Source organism: Anneissia japonica, unplaced genomic scaffold (assembly GCF_011630105.1).
Source record: "Anneissia japonica isolate Jap-2015-1 unplaced genomic scaffold, ASM1163010v1 scaffold288117_len521816_cov214, whole genome shotgun sequence".
Classification (NCBI taxonomy): Eukaryota; Metazoa; Echinodermata; class Crinoidea; order Comatulida; family Comatulidae; genus Anneissia; species Anneissia japonica.
The window spans coordinates 195,479-217,992 of NW_022685717.1; the positions used below are offsets into that span (position 1 = coordinate 195,479).

Sequence of the window (22,514 nt, forward strand, 5' to 3'; positions counted from 1 at the left end):
TTGGCATAAACAATTTTTTATTTTTTTTTTTTTGTAAAACCATAGAAACATCGTGAAAACTGTGCGATTGTCATTTTTTTTCACGGAAAAACGATCATATTTTTGTTTTAAAAAAAATTTTAAATAGTAAAAATTTCCATATAATACGGACCTGTTCCAAAATCGACGAAAAAGTGGTTTTCATTTGATCTTTTAAACTTAAAAAAAAAACTTCTTTGGAAAAAAAAAACCCGCCCCTAATTTTCGGGATTTTAGGCCTTATATTCAATATTCTACCATCATCATGTACACACTTGGTACTTACAGTTCTTACACAAGTTCCAAATTTATATGGTAATAATAATAATAATAATAATAATAATAATAATAAAATTAATAATAATAATAACAATAATAATGACAATAACAATAAAAATATCAATAAAATTGGTAAAAAAGCAAACCAAAAATAAACTCTCTATTCCCAAACCAAAAAATGAGTAAGTGTTAGGAAAAATAAAGCTACAAACCGATGAAGCTTGAAGGAGTTGGCGTTGTATCTGTGTGTTGTATCCTTTCCCAGATTACTTGGTAGATTAATGATATTAATGGCTTCAAATGGGCATTTCTAAAGAAAAAAATATTATAAGCAAATTAGTTGCTATTATAAATACCAAATATATATATCTTATTTTATTTCATAACAATGACCATTCAAATATGTTAAGTACTTAATTCTATCCAACAGTGAGTGAATAATAAAAGGACAAAAATCTAATTGAAATCAGGAACAAATTAATTTCTTTCTATATACTGTATATCTTATTTCATTTTAGTAACAGCAATCATTCAAATAGATTAAGTAATTAATTCTTATCCATTGAACATTGAGTGAATACAAGGACAAACATCTTATTAAATCAAAGAACCTGACATTGGTAGACTATAATATTAGAAACTACAGTTCTAAAGTCCCCATTTAGATATAAAAATAAAGACTACATAAGCACTGTTAAAATATCATCAACTAGGACAAAATGGGTGACTGACGATTGGCTCCACAAGATAATCGGGCACAGTACGACTGAGCCTATTTCCAGATTGTTGGACCCATTTTCAGGATGTTCAGGCCCGCTTTTAAATTGGGCCTAATCATCCTGAAATGGGCCCAATCTTCCTGGGCCTGATTGTCTTTAGGCCCGATCATTTATAACTTGACTACACAAAAAACTGAGCTTACAAATAATTATTTCTGCATTCATACGGAATATTTACTTTCTTTATTTTTTGAAAAGGGGGGGGGGGTAGGTGTGGAAAAGGAGGGTATGAAAAGGGACTAATAAAATGTATAGAAATAATATTTTACCTTTGAACAAATGCCACATCCGATACACAGCTCTTCCGATATAAGGGCGATTTTGTCCGTGGATACAACTTCAATACAAAGTTTACCCATCCTCACCACTGGGCAGGACTTCTTACACTCTTGCCTACATCTCTTGGGTTTACATTTGTCGTTGCTAACAATGGCAATCCTCGTCAGCTTGCTCTCTTCTTCAGTGTTGTTAGGCTTTACTCTTGGCATGATGTCTCTCTATCAACAAGATGTTATCTTAAATTATCTTAATGTTACGCTTATATAGTGCTTTAAATGCCAACAAGGCCTCTAACTAAGCATTTCACATTATTAGCCCCCAGTCAATGTATCAAGCACATATGGAACACATACTCAACTCCCTGCACAGGCTTAGCCAGTGAGCCGTCCGCCCGTCTTTTGGACGGCCTACAATTATTTAGGACGGCCACTTTTACTGTGACGTCTTGGACGGCTTGGCCTACTCAGCTACTAGTCCTAGCCTAATTGGGCCTGGTCTACCTGTAGCAAATTCTTTATCCTTTAAATCTATCTAATGTTACATTAAACTATTTAAGCTACAGTAAATCAAATTTAAGTTTGATAAAAACAACATTTATTTATTGAATGTACGTTGTTTTCGTACCAATATTCGGTGGGGATTCTCAAAGATGGGCATGGCTAGCCTATCGGCTCAGTTCCCCGCCCACTGGCTTCCATTTTGGATGGCCTATTTAGTTTTTTCTAGTTAAACCCCTGACTCCCTGCAAGAGAATTCCATAATGTTGCAGCTGTAATCAGCGCATTTTGTGTTTGAGCCTACCAGGTACCCACTGTACTATTTTGTCTATTAATGAATTGTCTGTCGGTAGATTTATTGTCGGCAAATGTCCTGTCGTCAAAATGTCCTGTCGTCCAAAAGTCTGTCGGAGACAAGTCTGTCGGCCAGACTGTATAGTAAAGCCTGTGTGGGGAATATATCCTCAATGCAAAAATTTAGCCTAGAAATCCGTCCGCACATTTCGGATGATAAGAGCTGATTTCTACGCAGATTTTGCCAATAATTCGGCTTTGAGCTAATCTTAATATATAAATAAGGTAAAATAAAAAAAAAAAAATTTTAATTTCATTTATTTAAATCTGGCTAACTCGCATGGTAAAATTATCAGTAAAATTCTTCTCTTGATTGTTCATGGTTGGGGATACATATGGTATGAATCATGTCTAAGTGCTTCTTTTATTTGCTTTTAGTGTGTCTAGGTAGGCCTACTTCGATTTCTGGTTGAAATGGCAATAAAACAGCAATAAGTCAAAACGGCAATGACCAAAACGGCATAAAAACAAAACGGCAACTCTTTTTACCAGAATGGCAATGGACCAAAACAGCAATAAGTCAAAACAGCAATAGGCCTAAGTCAAAACAGCAATAGGCCTAAGGCAAAACAGCAATAGGCCTAAGGCAAAACAGCAATAGGCCTAAGTCAAAACGGCAATAAACCAAAATTAAGAAAGTAGGAAGGATAGGTGCTAATGCACTTTCACACCTAACTCTTAATGTGGCATCATGCAGTACCATCTTTTTGTTTAACTTTCTTGCATTAATTGAGGTTCATCGAACCGCTGTTTTGCATTGGCTTTGGTAGTTGTTCTGCTGCATTATGCCATTGAATAGGCCTAGGCCCTATTAATGTCTGTGTATGCATTTGGATCATTAATAATTATATTAAAGTAATTTTTGTACATGGATTGTGAATTTCATGTCACATGAACACACATCATAATCAAGCAACAACACATAATATAACGAATAACTGAAATGACATACGAACGTTTAATTACATAAAACTTCACACTGTAAACTCAGACATTCTGACAATTTCTTACTGATTTCAAAATGGCAGCAGCTTGTCATGCTAGCGAGCACAGATTTGCTGTACTTTTTGTTGAAATAGGTACTTTGTGAGTGGTTGAATCATGTGAACACATGTTTGATAATACAGGCCTAGGCCTATGTTGTGACTGTGAGAAGAACACTAAGGTAAAAAGTAAAAAAAATAAGTAAAAGTTTAGGTGCGAAAGTGCATTTGCACTGCTGGAACTTGAAGGGCGGATAATACTATAGTATAGGCCTCATTTGAAATGACATTTCCAAGCAAATTTTGATTGATGTATCCCCTGTTCAATTAAAGTATTTCCAGTATGAACGATAGCGAGGCCCTAGGTTTCGTTTCAGCCATATACTAGCCTAGGCCTAGGCATTTCTAAGCCTAGCTAGCTCGCTGGAGGAACGCACAGGGAATTGTGCTTAGTAGGGCCTTACCTCGGAAGGAAGCTAGCAACTCAGGCCTGGCCTAGGCCAACTTAGGCAGGTCGATGAGGTGAGAGTATTTTATCAGCAATATGTTAGTTCAAATTTAATGTACATGTTTGTAAATACTCACAGTGCCGTTGATAAGATGATTGAGATCACAACAGGCCAATCAAATATATACACTTAAGGGAAATAAAATATCAATTCAATTAATTATTTCACAACGAAATGTAACGATAATTTCGTTGTCTACCGTCAGTGGATTATGTTCTCAGCTCTTCTCTTTTTTAGACACGTGTATATACCGCCCTCTATTGGCGCGAATTTGCCAAAAACACCATAGAGATATAATAAGAATACAATACAATGAAAAACACCGATTTTTTTTTTTAAATGGTTCGGGTGCCCGCCCACACGACCTCCAAGTTATCTAGCCAGATAAAAAACACTACAAAAGCTTTAAAGATGTGAGTTTGCCTCACGAAATAGCATAGAAGTGATTATTTGCCTTACCTGTCGTGTTATCGTACAGAATACTCAGTACGTCCCCATATTATAACCAATAATAAATTCATAATAATCTATTATCCCGATAAAAACCCCTACACTATTAAGATGCGAGTTTGCCTCAGGAAACATCATAGGAAAATTACCAGTTTTATCCTATTGGATGGTCACCAATTGATACAGGACTATAGTCGCCGAAATGTATATATAAGTCGCCGAAGCTTGCGGCCGCTGAATGCTAAAGTGAATGCATTTTATCTCTCCTCGGGGGTTTTCTGAAATAAAATGAAATTGAAATAAAGTCGCTGAATGATGTAGTCGCTAAATGCTAGGGTCGCTGCCGAATGAAAAAGTGGCCGCCGCATAACAAATCTGCCGAATACATAATCGTCGCCACAAATGCGCCGATGCAATGGGTCGCCGAATGTATGGTAAATGCGAAGCCGAATGCTATAGGGGCCGCAGAAGGCACTGTGGGCGTTCCATAGTTTAGGATTAGCAATCGGTAAAAATGGTCGAATTAATTCTAGAATCCTGTTTTCTTGTTTATTTCTGGTGTGGGGGTTCTGTAGCGTTCCTATTGCTATGGCTGTTGTTTGTTATCCCGTACACACCAACAATCGTTAAAGACTTGTCAATGTATGGTAAAGTGATGTCTGCAAGGAACAAAACTATCATTGAAAACCTTATCCAGGTCCCAAAAAGGTAGGCCTAGCCTAGGCCTTTTGTTATTCCCTCTATATCTAGGGTCGGGAGCAGGTGCAAGCTCTCCGTGCAAGAGCACTGGGATATAGCAGTACACAGTGAGCTTGGCCTAGCCCGAGAGGCTAGCTGGGAAAGAATGGTAGGGGCATATCTGCCGCTGCTGCATTACTTACGTTTTGTATTTCTACGCCTTTTCCATGCATTAATCGGTAGACATCTATGATGATGACAAAACAGACAAACAACCCAAAATTTGGGCCAAATCAGTGGTGCGTAACGGTAACCAACAAAAAATAAGATAAGCTTTGAGGCTAAATTATTGTCCTTGTTTAACGAAATGTGGATATAATTATTTATTTATTTTTTAAATTATTGGAATTACATAAAACAAATCTGAGGTTTGGTGCACTGATCATGCTATTGTGGTGCTGGCTTAACCCTTAACCCTAAAGTTAAGTTTCGCTAGATCTAAATGCACTACAGCATGTATTGTTGGAATAATACCTTATCAAGTTTCTAATATTTTTAATAAATTATCCTTTTTGTACTGTATTCAGAATAAATTTTAAAAAGAAAAATAAGTATGTATGCCCATATAAGTACGTATGCCCATATAAGTACGTATGCCCATATAAGTACATATGCCCATATTTATCAACAAACAAAACACACAACATATGTTTATGTAGATTGACCTTTGATATGGGCATGCGCAGTTCAAACTATGAATATTGGCTTATTATGATGAGCACTTGCGAGATCAACGCGTGAAAATCCTTTTTTTCAGCTACTTCAAACATTTTTATTTGACTTCGGTGATTGCTAATGGCTACTTGCTATGGACTTTGGTTAATGTTTACTTTTTGAATGGACACATACCTTCCTGGTACCTATGGTGTCTGAATAAACTAACCTATTACCCAGTGAATAATCCCACAGGTAAGCAATTAATGATTAATAACAAAGAACTTAAATAGAATGAGCTCTTTGCGTAGTTTGCATTAAATTTGATCGAATGTCCGCCCTCTCTAGAATGGAGGAAAATTATTTGATGGAGTGGATAAACTAATGAAAACAAATGAATCAGAGAGTTATCCAACCGATCAAAGATATAGCGCCGCCACTCAGATGAAGGAAAATTGCTCTCATGGACGCCCTCATGAGGTGTTCCACTATATTGAGAACTGATCTATCTTTTTCTATTTATTATCTTTGTTAATAATCATATTTTACTGTTACTCTATTTATAATTTAATTCCATTCAGTTCTTTTACTCAACTTAGCCTAACTCGAGTATATTTCTATGTCAATCTTTTCTTACATGCAAATTGTTGTGTTAATTTCCTTAATTAACGAGTCAAATTTTATCGAAGTCAAACAATTTTTCAAAGCCATTTATTTTGGATTTGATTTAGGCAAATTCAACTGTATATTTGTAAATAGGCTCTAATAATTTACTATAATTCCAGGGAATAGCAAATACAAAATTTGCCATTTTCTAACTAATGTAATATTTTATACAATAATTTGATAGGTTTTAACAGACTTATTTTTACATAATACTGCAATAACATATTTTAATTTTTTTTTATATTACACACTGATAAATATGAATTTTGTTATAAAAATAAAGCACTTTTTGCCAATGACTAGTGTTACAAAGTTTATATTTGTAATTTTTCTTTTAATACAGTGTCACACTTGTCTGTAATTTTGATGGTGTCAATCATTGTAGTTCAAGGTTTAAAACGTTTTATTGAGTGCATAACATTAAGCAAATATTCAAAGGCTACAATGAATGTAGCTCACTACATACTTGGCTTAACATTCTACTTCTTCAGTGGATTGACTGTACTTAGTGAAGCTCCAGATTTAAGTAAACCAGGTGAGATCATGCTTAAATGCCTATAGTTAAGCCATTTAAGTAGAACTAGAAGTGCTCTGCAATGATGTAGAGAACAATAAACAAACAAATCATTGTGGGTACATCCTGGTATTCTTTTAAATGACAGTTGGCCTTTCCCATGTTTATTTATGTCATACTGTACCAATCAGATTCTACTTTTCATACTCATAATTATAGACATTTGACTGCCAGATAGTTAAAATATTATTAACTACAGTACCATTTTGTATAATAATTATATAGTGCATTATTCCAATTAATGTCTGTTATATATGTGAATACTTACTGGATAAACCAACTAATTGCCTATTCTGTCCCAAAAGAGAACACCCCTCAAAAACAAAATGGAACATCTGGTCCTGGCGCCAAGCACAAGCCATCCTGCAACAATGCGTCATCATAATTCTTTTCTCGAAAGATCGGTGTAAACGATTTGTGTATTTTTCCCATTTACTTACTAATATTTACACCATTATCTCTTCTATTGTTTTTATTCTTTATATTAATTTATAACCGATTATAAAATATTTGCATATACTGTACATTAACTCCCCTTCCCTCCATTTTTTCAGTTCCTTTTTCTGGCCCAGTTGAATTATTCCATGGCCTTCGGTGGTATCACATTGCTGCAGTTGCTCTGTACACGTGGAGCAGCATACATCAGTATAATGTCCATAAAATCTTTGCAAACTTGCGAAAATCAGATAAGGGTTAGTGATGTCTTCATATTTTATTTCTAACTTTTCTTTTTACATTTCATTTTATTTATTTCGTCCAAAAAACATTAAAAATTGACAAACACAAGATAACAGAGAGCACAGGAAACAACATTCAGTTGGCTGGACAGGATTACAAAAAGTGAACTAAATCATTGTCTAGTGGCTCTCCGATGCCAATGAGAACAAACATTATTAAAAAATAAAATTAGCATAAAATATTCAAGTAAAATAGGCTAATCAATAAAATTTAAAAATATATAATGTGCAAAATCATCAGGTTTTTCTGGCCCAGTTGAATTATATAGCTTGTTATCTATTATTTATTTTGTTTTAAAGTTTAATGCTTCTATATTTTTTATAATATTAATAATTATTCAGTAAAATAAATACTGTATATTTGTGTGAGTAATGTTGGGATGTTACATCATATGTTTACAACACTTTATAATGACATAATAGGTAATAGAGTTAAACTTGCCTAAGTCAAATAAATTCTAAGTCGATTAATTTCTAAGTCGATCTTATTTTACATGCCAAACTGTTGTTTGTGTTTTCCAATAATTATATTCAATGTAGTTAAGTTGTGGCAAAAATGATTTTTGTTCACAATAGGCTATAGAGCATCAAGGAAGCCAAATTCAGAAACCTTATACAATACTAACTTACTTGAATATTCAGGCTCACCCTCCATTTTATCTTGTTGTCCATTAAAATTGGTAGCCAAGTTTTGCAGTGCCCAGTCGTTTTGTTGAGAAAGATCTTTAAATGAGTTTAAGCCTTCTGCTTGTATTGTTTTGTTGGTTGAGTTAATAATACGCAGAGAAAGAGTGACTTCCAGCACTTGGTTATGCATGGTTTGGTTGCCATAGAGAACTAAGTCTTCTGAGATCAGGACTACAGCCCGGGGAGCTCACTTGCATACCAACCAAACAGGGGGGTGCCGCAGCCACTTGAAGATGCGAGACACTTGCACTACCTATTTTACTAAAATTCTTATGGACTTGAACTACCATTATACCAAAATCGCACTGTGCTAAAAAAAAGGACAGGAGATGGGCCACTCAATAGTGCCAGAGAGGGCAAAATATCGACTGTTTCCGATCGCGATCTTGTGGCTGTGCCAAAGGTAGGCTTAGCACGGGGATTACCCAGCTTAGCTTGAAATTCCTGCTAACATTGTGCAGAAAAGCGTGTCACTTTGACAAAGTATAGGCCAGGGAGTTTAACTACCAATTTCACCCCAGTTATTTCCCACACTTGTGCTACAAAGTCCTCGCAAGTGTAGCTCATAAATGCTGCAACCAATACTTGTGCCACCAACAAGTCCTCGAAAATATACCCCATAAATGCAGCACCTCCCCATATAGAAATATTTAGGAGTGAGCCTCCGGGGACTACAGTAGTAGTATTGTTGTGGAACATTAAAAGCCACACAAGGGTAAGCTGTAAATGGTCAGTCCATAACCCAATTCTTTGTTTTCATTCACAGACAAGAACGTTCACAAGATCCCGTATGGTGATTGGTTTCTGTATGTCAGCTGTCCTCATTACTTCTTTGAGATTCTGATCTACACGGCTGGAATCTTGATGCTCGGCTTTCAACATCGAATGTGGTACATGCTGTATGCGTTTGTAGTGACCAATCAAGTCGCTGCGTCTTACACTGTCCACCAGTGGTATCGCACTAAATTTGAAGACTATCCTAAAGACAGAATGGCTGTTATTCCATTCATCTATTAAGACCAACCAACTACATGATAATTAAATCAGTATTATTTTGATAAAGTGATGCCATACCAGTCTATTTTATAACCCAGTAAATATAGTATACTGGTGAACTGTTTTGTTAGTTAATCTTCTATGTAACTACATTATTAATACTCGCAAAAAAGCCACCTTCGGCAGCGTTTTAGGAGGCGATGAGTACTGAGGGTGGGTCCATATATTTGCAGAAGGAATACAGAAATAAAAAAAGGCACTCTTGTATTAAATGACAGTCTACCTTCTTGTTACCCCTCCTATTTTTTTAGAGACCGTCGCCAAACATCACCCACTCTTGATCCGCCCAATTATCATTAGATTATCAGTCTGTGAAGCCAAATACTACCAGTATTGCCATATACAAGAGTAACATTCTAAACCAGTAGCGGATCCAGGAATTTGAAATAGAGGGAGGCGCCAGAGAGGGATTTTTACAGATGGAGGGTCTATCCTACTTCCACCCCACCATGGTTGAGGCTGAGGTGAGAAAATTATTGATTACGGCACTCTTAAGCCTTGTTTGCACTGGATTTAAAAAATGGTAAATTTAACCAGGGTAACTTTAACCATTGTTCGGACTTGGATTATTCACGCGGTTAGTTTTACCATAGTTTTTTACCAAGATTTAACCTTGTGTATAAAAAATATTATTGAGGGCGCTAGTTTGTGACTTCAATTTCCGGTTTTGTTCGAGCGGTGTCAACATGGAAGAAGTTTTAACCGTGTTGCACGTTCGGATTGGACTTCTTGACCAGCGTGGTTAGTTTAACCGAGACCGTGGTAAGTTTTACTGGGCAGGCTGAGGTCGGTAAAATTAACCATTCGGTTTGGTTAATTTAACCCTGAGGGAATTGTAACCGACTGGATTTTTTTTGGTCAATTTAGCCAGTGACTCGGTTAATTTGACCAAATTAAGTCCAGTGCGATAAGGGCTTTAGACTTAAAATTCAAGTAGAATTTTCTTTTTCTTGCAATTTATTTTTAAAATTTGAATCAACCACTGTAAACCATAATACCGAATACTGCTACATTTTAGAAAGACCTTTGCAAATGAAAGACAAATTACCATTAAAATAAAGAACTTTGCCAATAATTTTGATTATAATATTGAGAAAATCATGTAAGGTACTATACTCCTAAAGAATAATACAGTAAAAATAATGGGATTATACCATGGAGGTATACAATTTTATATTTCTGTGATTATACCACACATGTTAAAATGTTGTAGTGAATGCGACATTCCTTACTCATCATGTATTGACTTATTTTAGTGATTAACATGGTCACTCTTTATATATTTCATTCCATTACCGGTATATTTAGTGATCATTTATAGGTGTTGTATCGGTATTTACTGCTGTCTGCTAGGAATATTACGCAAAAACTAATGAATATATAATAAATCAAAGAAAGACATTTTCGGAAGAAAAGGACAAAATCAGGATCACAAATATTAAAGCAATTACATAACCTAAAAAAAAGAAAATGGAATGGTGTGAGGGTATGCTGCGGTATTGTTGGTAGTGCCTGCAGAGTAGAGTGACTACTTTAGTATTGAACCCTTTTGCATGGAGTTTCTGCTTCATTGCATCATTTTAGTTTACACATTTTGTTCGTGTTTGGTTTGTATACAAGTTTTACTGGGGGGAATTTTGTGGAGTGTGGCAAACAGCACTTTGTTACTGCAAAGAAAAACTCCGCACAAGCAAAGAGTATAGTAACCAATACTCTATCAAATTTATTTGTCAAATATACTTGTACAAGATACACATGCAAAAACATTTTGACCAGGTACATAGAATGCTGTTCCGGTTGCTGGACTTCGTGACCCGCCACCCTCATGCATGGCACTGCTAGGCACTGTGTACCACACATGTTAAGTCCCGTACTGTCTAAGTACTTACATTATTTCGGAATTTTTCACAAATTTAGTCATTAAACTATTTAATATTGCGTATAAAATAATATTTAAATCACTTAAATTATAAACCAACTACAAGCACAAAAAGGCACTAACCCCTACAAGAATGTAATGATACAACATTAATAACTGACGATAAACTAGAAAGATTCCACAAGGGAGGGCTACGGTACTGAACAAAAGGATGTTGATTTCCACTGAACCACGTAGTGACAAAAGAAAACACTCCCCATCATTAACGTAGTAAAAAGCTGAAAGAACAAAAATGGTTACATTTACAAAATAAAAAATTGGTATGTGTGTGTTGATGTGTTGTTAAGTGTACAAATAGAGATGGATTATAAACACAATGACTACCCAATATTATATCAATAGAATAATGAAATTTATTTGATTGATTATAGCATTTTAATCCATCAATTAATTTAATCATAATACTTTTAATAATTTTAGAAGAGCCATTTTCCCAAGATTACTAAAAGTAAGACACTAGATTTTCCAATACAACATCAAAATGAGCATCAGATATGTAAACCATGCAAAAACCAGAAAATAATCTGTATATGTAACTTCATGATAATGCAAATACATATTTATCTTAAGAAACATCTTGAGTCACAAAGTGTATTTATTATTACTATAACTTATAAATTTTAATTATGTAATATTAAGAACATTTCATTGTTCAACTAAGCATACATGAGTAAAAGGTACCATCTTAAATCAACTACTGCACCCATGCATATGTGAACTGCATGCAAACTACATAATACCCTAAGGTCACAATAGCTAATGTAGACAGACGTTTGCTGTTTAATATTTATGAAGTATAGTAAAACAAATAAAACATGGTTATATTTTGGTGAAGGAGTGAATTCTACTTCACCTCAAACCATGTTGAATTAGTTAGGGAGCTTTAAATTTGTGTGACAATGCGACGCTAGAACGGAATCACTCATTCGTGACCGTCGTACCTGGCGTCTACATTCTCTGCATACGTAGATTTGGCCAAATTGTGTTCCAGAATCTACTCGATGAGGTGACCGTAACGTTCTCGCATGCGCAGATGACTTTTAATAATGTCATTACGTTCTACGTCCTAACATCGTCGTGCAACCAAAAGCTCCCTATTATAGGCACACCAAGACTTACCTGTATGGGTAACCCCTGTACTTGGATCGAAATATCGATAGAATAAGACTGAAGAAAAACACGATCATAAACAGACCGACGATAGTCATTACTGAAAAAAATATATATCATATTTATTATATTTGAATAATCAACCAACAGCAAATGGAATTTGCTATTTGCAGGAGGCAACCATACAAATGAATAAGACAATTTCTTAGAGTATTAAAATAAAATAGGAATAGGATCCATTTAATAACAAACATCTATATTTGAGAAAAAAAATATTTTAAATAATGAATACAATAGTTTAGTAATAATAATAACTAAATAATCCCAAGTTCTTTGTATAGTATAATCCTTTAATTTAATACTTTCTAAAATCATTTATAGTAGAACCTCTATTGGGGGACACCATTGGGACGGAGAAAAAAGCCTCCTTAATAAGGGTTGGCCTGCCAAAAAGGTGTTGTCTTAATAAGAATATCCCCTTAATATTGGTGTCCAAAAGTAGGGGGTGCTACTATCTTTACCTAATATTCTTTTGTTTAAAATATATAAGAAATTATATTTATCAAGATACCAGATTAATTGTCATTAAAACGCACTTCAAGGATACACAGTTCTCTGTATAAAGTATAGTCACTTTATTTATTCACGAAAACTTATTCAATAATAAAATACTGTTCTACCATAAGATCGTCTAAAGATATAGACTATGAAAAAATACCTCTTTTTTGACTTCCATTTGTCTCGATGATATTATCTTTACTAAGTAGCACCATACCAACTGTCAGAGCAGCATCTGGTTCAGGAGGTTAAAGGTTAAAATAATTTTAATGTTGACAGCAATCCTGGTGTTGCTCTATGTAACAGTAACCTAATTAGTATGAAATGCGGAGTTGTTAGCCCTGTACTGATTAGTACATTTTTTTTTTGAAATTTTGACAAAAAGCTGCTGTATGCCCATATATAGTCATGATGTGATGTCATCATGACCATATTTAGACATGTCATATGTTGTCGAATAAAATTTGATAGTCTGGACAGTGTGTAAAGCTCTGTCCAGACTATCAAATTTTCTTTGACAAAAAAAAACTGTTGTATGCCCATATATAGTCATGATATACCTATATATGGTCATGATGTGATGTCATCATGCCCATATATAGTCATGATGTACCTAATATGGTCATGATGTGATGTCATCATGACCATATTAAGGCATGTTACATGTTTTGACAGGATTTTAACCCAGGACTTAAAGGTGTAAATGCAAGCATCATAATGTTCAGTGCCATGGATATAATACTCATGTAGAGGCAAGATGATGTCATATAACATCTATATACTGCATATTTATAATGTGATTTATCCAGTTACTAGTAAGTAATTGTATGTTATTAGAGAGGTTTCGCAAGCAAACGAATACGTGTACGCATACATGTTTAGCTATCCATAACGATTCGTAACTGTTCTGTGTTTTTCCCGATCACAGCGCAATTCAAGTGTAGCCTAGGGCCTTAGCTTGGGCCTACTATACTCTGTTCCTTCTCTCATCATGCTTCTCTCAAAGTTTTATTAGTACAGTGTATGTAAGGTTTTGAAAATTGTAGCCGAAAAATACTTCCTTTGTTGCCCAGAAGTGATGGTTATTTTGTTATAGGCCCTAATTGTTTATGACCCACAAGCTCCTGGCTATTCAAACTCCCAACACCACCAAGGTCAAAGCACCGACGTTTTGATACCCCAAAATGAGTCGCATCCTATCGTAATTTGCTGCCTTCAAATGTCACGTACGTATTCAAAGATACATTTATTTTTTACACTTATGTAAAATGTGAAAAAATAAACCAATATCCTACTAGAAATCCAAAATTTCCCTACGCATTCTTGATGTTGTATGCCCATATATATAGTCATGTTATGATGTCATCATGGCCATATTTAGACATGTCACATGTGTAAATTAATCTGTCAAATAATCCTTTTATTTAAGATAATATCAACATTCATTCATGTTGTATATGTTAAATTATTAAGCAACATAATACACATTACTTCTTGCATTTACATTTCATATAAATGTTAATAATTCTCTTGTTAAGGATACATAAAACAAAGATTATGTAAGTTTCTGCCTGGAACTGGCCTTGACTACTTCCATGGATGTAGTTCTGAAAGAACAATGCAAAATAAACAAGAATCCAGTTTCACTTTCATGATCACTAAGAATTCAATGATGCCTAAAGTTACATAGTGATTTCCTATCATAATCCTTTAATTCATTCAACTCTTTTGGCAAGATTCATGTAGGTTAATATGCACTGTAAAGCAAGAAAATTTAAACAAGCCCACACAACATTGTCCACCCCACTTCAACAATGGTATATTCCATCTTGGGTGGTTATTTTAATCCCAATTTCTAACTTACTTTTATCATGAGGTTTATTATTAATTTTCTTTGTAAATTTTAATTGATGATTAAATATAAGTTTGATAACTAATGTATGGTGCGCTTTTGTGTTTTTAGTACATTTTGAAAGAAAATTATTAGGTTTTAAAATGCCAGCTTCCAGTAAGCCTATTCTAAACCATTAAGATTATGAAGTCATTCACGTGTAATGACTACTTGACCAACGTCTGGTTTACAACAAAGGGCGCCACCTGGTGTTGTGATGACACTTGCCTGGTACTCTATTTAAATGGAGTGCTTTTTCAATAGAGGGTGCTTTGTATAAAGAATCTTACTACTTGTCCTGACTGCGGGTTTCTGTGAGCAAATGGAGGACCCCGTATGTGATTCCACATCTGTCCAGACATCATTGAGAACACTACCACCTGAAGGCAATAAAACACAATCATTATTAATATTAATGGGCGTATTCGACTGGTTCATTTTGTTGACTACGATTTTTCGTTGAGTATTATTTTATTTGGCTGGTTCGTAAAATATACTTCATTGACAAAATGAGAATTAAGGTAAACCAGACTGCATTAATCAGCGTTGAGTTATCCATGTGACCAAAACAAACATGGCCAATTGGTCAGTTTAGCAACAAAATTTGCGTTAATATAATTTAGATTAAATTTCAGAAAATAAAAATAATATTTACCCACATGAAGTTGATAAATAATTGTAAGCTAACAGAATTCAAAAACTGGATGAAAACATACTGACACAATCCAAAGCAACCTTGATTACGCAGCATGTATTGCGATAACTATGCAGCCATTTTGTTTTGTCAAGCATTTACTTGTTTTTTATTTGAGTGGTCGTCTTCGTTAAGTAAGGTTTAAAGAAGAACGACCAGTCGAAAGGTAAAGCTGGTAAATTTACTAGAATATACCTCTTTTACCTACATAATGGTGTAGAGATATACGAGGGAATTGATTGGAATTTGTCTTAAGGATAAGATACTGAACTGTTTGGCACAATATAATAAATGTTTGCTAAATAAATTAAAACTCCACAAAGTTGTTTTTAATCATGTACAAGTTATAGTATTCACTTACAATATGCATTCACTTACAGTTAGCACTAACTTAAATGATTAAAGTTCTTACCAAAGCAAGAATTGCCCACATGTTTTTATTGTAAAGAAACTCCAGATTGTTTCTTCTGAAGTACAGCAAGCCTGCAATAGTTGTGAGGGCAAGGCCAAGCAACAGGATACCGGCATGGTTTGGGGGCCTAAAGATCCTAATCTGTGAACAAAATTAATTTAAACACAATTTATTTAATTTCTTTTGTATTAATTTTTTTTTAAATACACACACAAAAAAAGAGAAAACATCACAATTACAATAGAGGCGAAGTTAAAATAAATAAAATAAAATATAATGACATTTGTAGAGTAAACACATATGTCAGTTAATTTGGCCAAATAATGGATTTTTATAACTACTCGAGAAAAATGCATTGTCCCCTAACTACCTGATACCAGTTTTGCAGCGTTGCCAGACCACACAGCCACAAAGTTATACTTTTTTGGATTATGATGATTGCTGCAGGCCCAGAATTGCAGCCCAAATTTCTTAGGTAACTAGGTCAAATAAAGTTACCTTACTTTGATTTTATCAATGTCATACCATCTTCTACAGTATAATCAATTTGGTTTTTTTTAATAAAATCTATGCTTCAAAGTAGTCACCTTGTGAAGAGTATTATTTCTTTATGTTTACTTATTACAGTATATATATATATTGAAGCATACATAGGACATACATACATACATTCTTCCCACTCAGGCACGCATGCATGCACATACACACATATACCAGGCCCGCACCCAGGGGGGATTTTTATGGTTCGGGAGAACCCCCCTTTTCTAGCAAACCCTCCTCTTTTCTGGCGAACCCCCTCTTCAAATTTCCCAAATAAGTCCTCCAACCCAACTAATGCACTGCAGACCCACCCAGACACAGACGTTTTTGAACATTTATAGCATTATTTAGACCCATAAAGTGCAAAAAATCCTCTTGGTTTGGGGGTTTCGCCGACCCCACCGGGGCTTCAACCGTGGACCTCACGCCCAGAAAACCCCCCTTGGAAGAACCTGGCTACGGGCCTGTATACACACATACTGTATATATTATTAAGAAGTAAACATAATGTTCATGATTCCACCTACCGTTACATCAGTACGCTCTGCAACCCATTTTGCTATTTGTTCTGCCTGGAACCCAAGCCTACAAAAACAAGAAAAACCTATCATAGTATAATAATTACTTAAGAAATACCTACCAAAGTATCATTACGAAATACCTATTTTTCATTAGGTATTTCGTAATGATACCTACCAAAGTATCATTACGAAATACCTATTGAAAAATAATTCAGAAATACATATCGAAATATCATTACTAATCATGATTCTGATGAAGCGTTGCTTTTTCACCCGAGTCAAGAGAGTAACATCTGTTAGATATAACATAATATATATATTAATAAATACAATGTAAAATAAACTGCATCTATACACCTTACATTATTATAGTACCCCAGTCACTGGATCAAACACATGGTATACATCCCAGCGGTGGCGCTAGCAGGGATCCGGTGGAAAAGGACCTCGTCGGGGACCTCTGGACATCCCATCAGGGAATTTCCAGCAAAGGAGCGACACTGTGGTACACATCCCAGCGAACATAGACACATTTTCAAAAGAAAGTCTATTTAAATTCCTTACGTCCACACAGACGAGGGGGTTCGGTGTGGACCCCTCTTCGGGGAGCTTGGACCCCTCATTGGGGAATTCCTGGCGCCATCCCTGACACATCCACAACTCTTTGAGGAGAACCATTGCAAGCAGGATCAGTGCCAAGTATTCTTTAATGTGTTTCCTTGTGAAAGGATGTTGAATAAATAGATAACAGATTGGAGATTCAAGTTGGTATTGTACAGTTTTCTTCAGTGGGAAATGCATCACCGAGAGAATTCCATGTGGGTCCTTCTGGGGTGAATTGCACACAACACCAACTTTCAAGTCATCATTATTTTTATTCATTTATTTTTTTTAAAATACCTCAACAAATATTTATTTTTACATGAGTCGCCAACACTTGATTGGGATGGGGACTTGCAACAAGCAATTGATTTTATTTGGCCTAAGTAGTCGACTCTCATGGACATGGATACCGTATACATATAATACAAAACGACAAGGATATGATTCAAAGTACTAAAGACTGCTTACCGTTGCATATCGAATGTGTCAGCTTTCTTTGGTTTTCCTTTGACAGGGAAATGTATGATGCTTGGAGCTGATGTGGCTTTTAACTTCAAGAAAAAATATCAAAGTAAATTGTATCAGTAAAATTCAGTGAAGAACTACTGTAACTCTCTTGAATAAATCTGTCCAAACGTAATAAGGTCATACTTTTAACTGCAGGCCTACAGTTAAAATTTTAAGTCCTTGGTAATACTGTACAGCACAATAGTTGGACATTTTGACGACAGTTTATCTAGGTCACTCCGCCTCACATCCAATCACAGTAAGTACAACACCATGTTGATATTTTTTTTTGAGAGTTAGAACAGGGGTCCCAAGCTGGAAGAAATCCATTCCGTGAGATCTAGTTGAATGAGTTTTCTTAACATATTTAATTTATTTAATTTTTAAATTTCATTTTGCTGCGCATGCAAATATTGTGAATTTGTTTTTTTAAGATGGGTTACAGTACGTCCAAGAGATTCCTGCGACTTACTGCTGGAGCTTTGGGAACCCTGATTAGAATGACATTTTAAAATAATAAAAAATGACTCACTGCAGAGAAACTGTCTCTTATACACATCTAGATGTGTATAAGAGACAGGTATACACACATACTGTATATATTATTAAGAAGTAAACATAATGTTCATGATTCCACCTACCGTTACATCAGTACGCTCTGCAACCCATTTTGCTATTTGTTCTGCCTGGAACCCAAGCCTACAAAAACAAGAAAAACCTATCATAGTATATTTCTCTCCATTCATATTGATTACAGGCCTTTTGTAACTCCATTCTGTAAGCTGCTTCACTCGATCTCCAAGGGATTGCTGAAAAAGTATATACGGTAATGTAATGTAGGCCTGTACACTTCGATTTAAATAGTGCTTTGTACAGAAGTCTCAAACCGTAATTTAATTTTATTGGGTTTTTTTTTTTTTGGCAGGAATGTGCTTTAGGCCTAGTAGTAGGGGCCTAGGCCCTAGGCCCTAGGCCTGCAGTGACAACATTCTGACCTAGTGACCTTTAGGTAGGCTAGGCCCTAGCCTATGCTAGAGGCCTAGGCTAGGCCTACTTAGGCCTATGATCAGTATTTTATCAGAATCAGCCTAGAGGCTTATACCATCTAGGCGTACTTGCAGTACCCACTACATGGATTCATAGCTGTTAAGCACAAGTTCGGTGGTCTACTGGTTAAGACACTGGGCTAGTTACAGTACAGTATCTGGGTTTCTGGACAAAACGGCAATAAGTCTAAACGGGAATGACCAAAAAGGCAAAACTTAACCACAAAACGGCAACACTTTTTGACCAGAATGTGGTAATGGACCAAAACGGCAATAAGTCAAAACGGTAATGATGAAAATGGCAATAGGCTTAAATCAAAACGTAAACACTTCCAGAATGGCATACTGTAGTCCTAGGCTATATGGTAATTGGCAAAAGGGAATTTTATTTATTCAGCGGCGCATAAAGATCATTTCGGTCGCGATAAAAAACCATAAAGAGATTGGGGGAAACACAATATAAAAGCATCAGTGGACATTTAAATAAGTAAAACTTTAAAAAACAGACAAAATGATGCTCAACAATTTATGTCATAAAATTAAAAACGTGAAAAAATAAACTAATTATAAACATGAAAGTGTACAACGATTAAATACGGTATTAAAATGAGGCTAAATTGTCACAGAAGTAAAAAATGCGAAAAGAACGTCAACAGCAAAAATAATAATAATAATAATTCAAATTAAACTTTATTGCAATCAAACATATATATATAGTGATTGGATAAGACAATTTACAGTACAAAAATAAATAAAAACATTTAAAAAAACCAAGACATACACCAATATTAAGGGGAAAAACATCAAAATAATAATAACAATATAACATACAAATTCAATATTAAACTAGATTTGAACTCGTCACTGAGGACGAGTTTGGTGATCCGCTGTACTTTGACCCTCACGAAGCACGCGCGGTTCTGATTGAAAAGTATTATATGCTGAAACATGCTCTATTTAGTTTTTAAAAAGAGTAATTTTGAGCATTTTAAGGACTTACGAATGTGTACACATACGTCTTAACGTCCGTGCGCACGGTAATGATATTAATACAGTGTCACAAACCCAAAACATGTAACCGAAACGTAATTTCCAGCTTCAGTACCTGCTGTGGGCGTGGAAATGAGCGTACGGCGTGTAAATTATGGAAAGTTTTGGAATACTGAAAATGACCTGAAACTTGCTTTAAATTATCTGAAAAGTGATATTAACAATTTTAAAATTTTAACGCACAAGTATGAATACCTTATACGACATGCCCAAGGACGGTAATGGCACATGAATTTAAACCTTGTCAAGTTTAATTTAAAACCCCCTGTTGGTTGGTAATGCCACACGAATTTTCCTTTTAGAGTATATGAACTATATATCAGTCCGATAGCGTTGAAATACAGTCTGCCGCCCTCTATTTTAAAATTGTTTAATCTTTTAAGAAAAAAAGATGAGAAGGCTCCAAAAAAGCATTCTTTTTTACCATGATGACGTCATCAAAATGAAAAATAAAGGGACACTTCTGAAATTGTCTCAGCTATTGCATACTCACAGGTGGAAGACAATCGATCAAGAATAAGCAAGATACGTTCAAATAAGTTGAAAAATAATGAGGTCATAAATAAAATTTCAGTTTTTTGGAAATTAGATAGCAATTTATGATGACGTCACAATGTCCGATCAGCCATAATGATCTATAAAATCATATCTACAATTCATGTGCTTTCAGAATATGTAATAAAAATTAGGGTTACCTTTCATCCTAAGGAGCTATAACTGATTAAAAGTAGGCATAATTTTAAGTATACATAATTGTTGTCGTACGTGTACACGCACGTTAATTCGCGATTCAACCTTGACCTGAAGCTATGCTCACTTAATATGATTCAGAAATGTCGAATGGTTAAGATGATATGGGTTCATCAACGTTTTGAGGAAAGAAAGATGTGGGGGGGTCAGAAAAAACAGTTTTTTTGACCATGATGACGTCATCAAAATGTACAAAGAAATCAAATATATGAAAGAGAATTGTCTCAGCTATAACATACTCAAAGTTGGAAGACGATCGATCAAGGATAAGCGAGATACGTTTAAATGCGTATTTTCAAAAATGATGTCATAGCTATAATTCACTTTCTTTGAATTCAGATGCCAATATGATGACGTCACAATGTCCAATCAGTCATTATAAAATCAAATTTACAATTTATGTGCTTTCAGAATATGTAATAAAAATTGGGGATCACCTTTCATCCTAAGGAGCTATAACTGATTAAATATAGGCCTGATTTTAACATATTTTCACTGTATATCGGCACAAATCCGCGCAAAGATAGCTATATTTGATGTGCACGTACGACATTGCTATTGGCCATAAGATGACCAAAAAGAATGGAAATTTGTGAAAACAATGTCAGGAACCCAAACTATTTGAAAAAACATAATGTTTAGCTTCTGTACGTGCTGCGTGCGAAAAAATGCGCGCACGTAGAGGAAAATTTAAAAAAAATTTAAAATGCTCAAAATGGCCTGAAACGTGCTCTAATTTAGTCAAAAAGTGATTTTGAGCTTTTTAAAAATTTGACGTACGCGTAAAATTAAGGTACAGTACATTTAACATTAACCCGAAGTTAATGCTCACTTAATACGATTTTGAAATGGCAGTTGGTTAGGCTGATATGAATGACTGAATGTAAAAACGCAAAATTGCGTGTAGATGACGTCACGCATGACTGAGCGCGTTGAAAAGCTTACCATGACTATTCCAGACCAAGCTAAATGTTTGTTGACGGCGGTTGTGCGTAACTCGTGGCATTTTTTGAGATATCGTGCGAACAAAAATACGGAGAAAGAAAGAAGAATAAGAAAAAAAGAAGAGACAGTACAATAACAAGAGGTGATCCGCTCGAGAGCGGATCACCAAAAAAAATTGGGGAAACAATAAAAGCAGTATTGTAAAACATTTGGTTTGGTGGCGCTTTCTTTGCTAGTCTTGGCATTCATTTCGCTCTTTGCCGTTTTGGTCTAGGCCTATGCCTCTTGCCGTTTTGGTTTATTGCCGTTTTGGTTATTGCCGTTTTGGTTATTGCCGTTTTGACCTGCTACCGTACGTATCCGGAGGTCGTGGGTACGATTCCAAGTCGGTACAATGGCAATGCGGAAAAAGCTTTTTCCCAGCATTGCAGCAGCTGGTGCTCTAAGCCTAGTTAAATTTAAAAATAATATATCTACCTCTTTTTTCTTTGCGCTTAAGGATAGGTTTGTGAATGAAATAATTATGAGCGTAATTAACCAAACTTTAGATATCATAAAGGGCACCTCACGATGAACAGCAGCCATGTTGACAGACGGTATGCTCAGCTCTGTGTTCTTCCACAAGGAAGGATTCGATTGGCTAATCATGAACCAATAGAAGGAAAGCGGAGGCGGTGCTCCTAGAATA

At 35.2% G+C, this 22,514-nt stretch overlaps 3 protein-coding genes across 3 annotated transcripts in view; 1 reads left to right on the forward strand and 2 right to left on the reverse strand.

The window, feature by feature from the left end:
- The window catches only part of LOC117112405 (ATP-binding cassette sub-family E member 1-like), a 10,249-nt gene extending 6,304 nt beyond the window's left edge, over positions 1 to 3,945 (reverse strand). The window contains exons 1-3 of the mRNA XM_033255484.1: positions 3,775 to 3,945; positions 1,346 to 1,573; positions 470 to 607 (exon numbers count right to left, since the gene is read on the reverse strand). Coding sequence (XP_033111375.1) covers positions 470 to 607; positions 1,346 to 1,564 — 357 coding nt within the window. The 5' untranslated portion in view covers positions 1,565 to 1,573; positions 3,775 to 3,945. The remainder of the gene's footprint in view (positions 1 to 469; positions 608 to 1,345; positions 1,574 to 3,774) is intronic.
- Positions 3,946 to 4,629: 684 nt separating this feature from the next.
- On the forward strand, positions 4,630 to 11,230 carry LOC117112128 (polyprenol reductase-like). Its single transcript, XM_033255183.1, has 5 exons — positions 4,630 to 4,856; positions 5,644 to 5,795; positions 6,550 to 6,741; positions 7,335 to 7,472; positions 8,971 to 11,230. The coding sequence occupies exons 1-5, from the start codon at positions 4,663 to 4,665 to the stop codon at positions 9,219 to 9,221; spliced, it is 927 nt and encodes a 308-aa protein (XP_033111074.1). The 5' UTR covers positions 4,630 to 4,662; the 3' UTR covers positions 9,222 to 11,230.
- A 50-nt stretch (positions 11,231 to 11,280) lies between these two features.
- On the reverse strand, positions 11,281 to 22,462 carry LOC117112416 (tumor suppressor candidate 3-like). The gene is made up of 11 exons (XM_033255492.1): positions 22,304 to 22,462; positions 18,677 to 18,844; positions 18,568 to 18,594; positions 17,997 to 18,079; positions 16,932 to 16,989; positions 15,865 to 16,005; positions 15,049 to 15,138; positions 14,411 to 14,474; positions 13,028 to 13,102; positions 12,319 to 12,409; positions 11,281 to 11,417 (listed from the first exon to the last, which is right to left on the reverse strand). The coding sequence occupies exons 1-11, from the start codon at positions 22,409 to 22,411 to the stop codon at positions 11,402 to 11,404; spliced, it is 921 nt and encodes a 306-aa protein (XP_033111383.1). The 5' UTR covers positions 22,412 to 22,462; the 3' UTR covers positions 11,281 to 11,401.
- Positions 22,463 to 22,514: the final 52 nt, after the last annotated feature.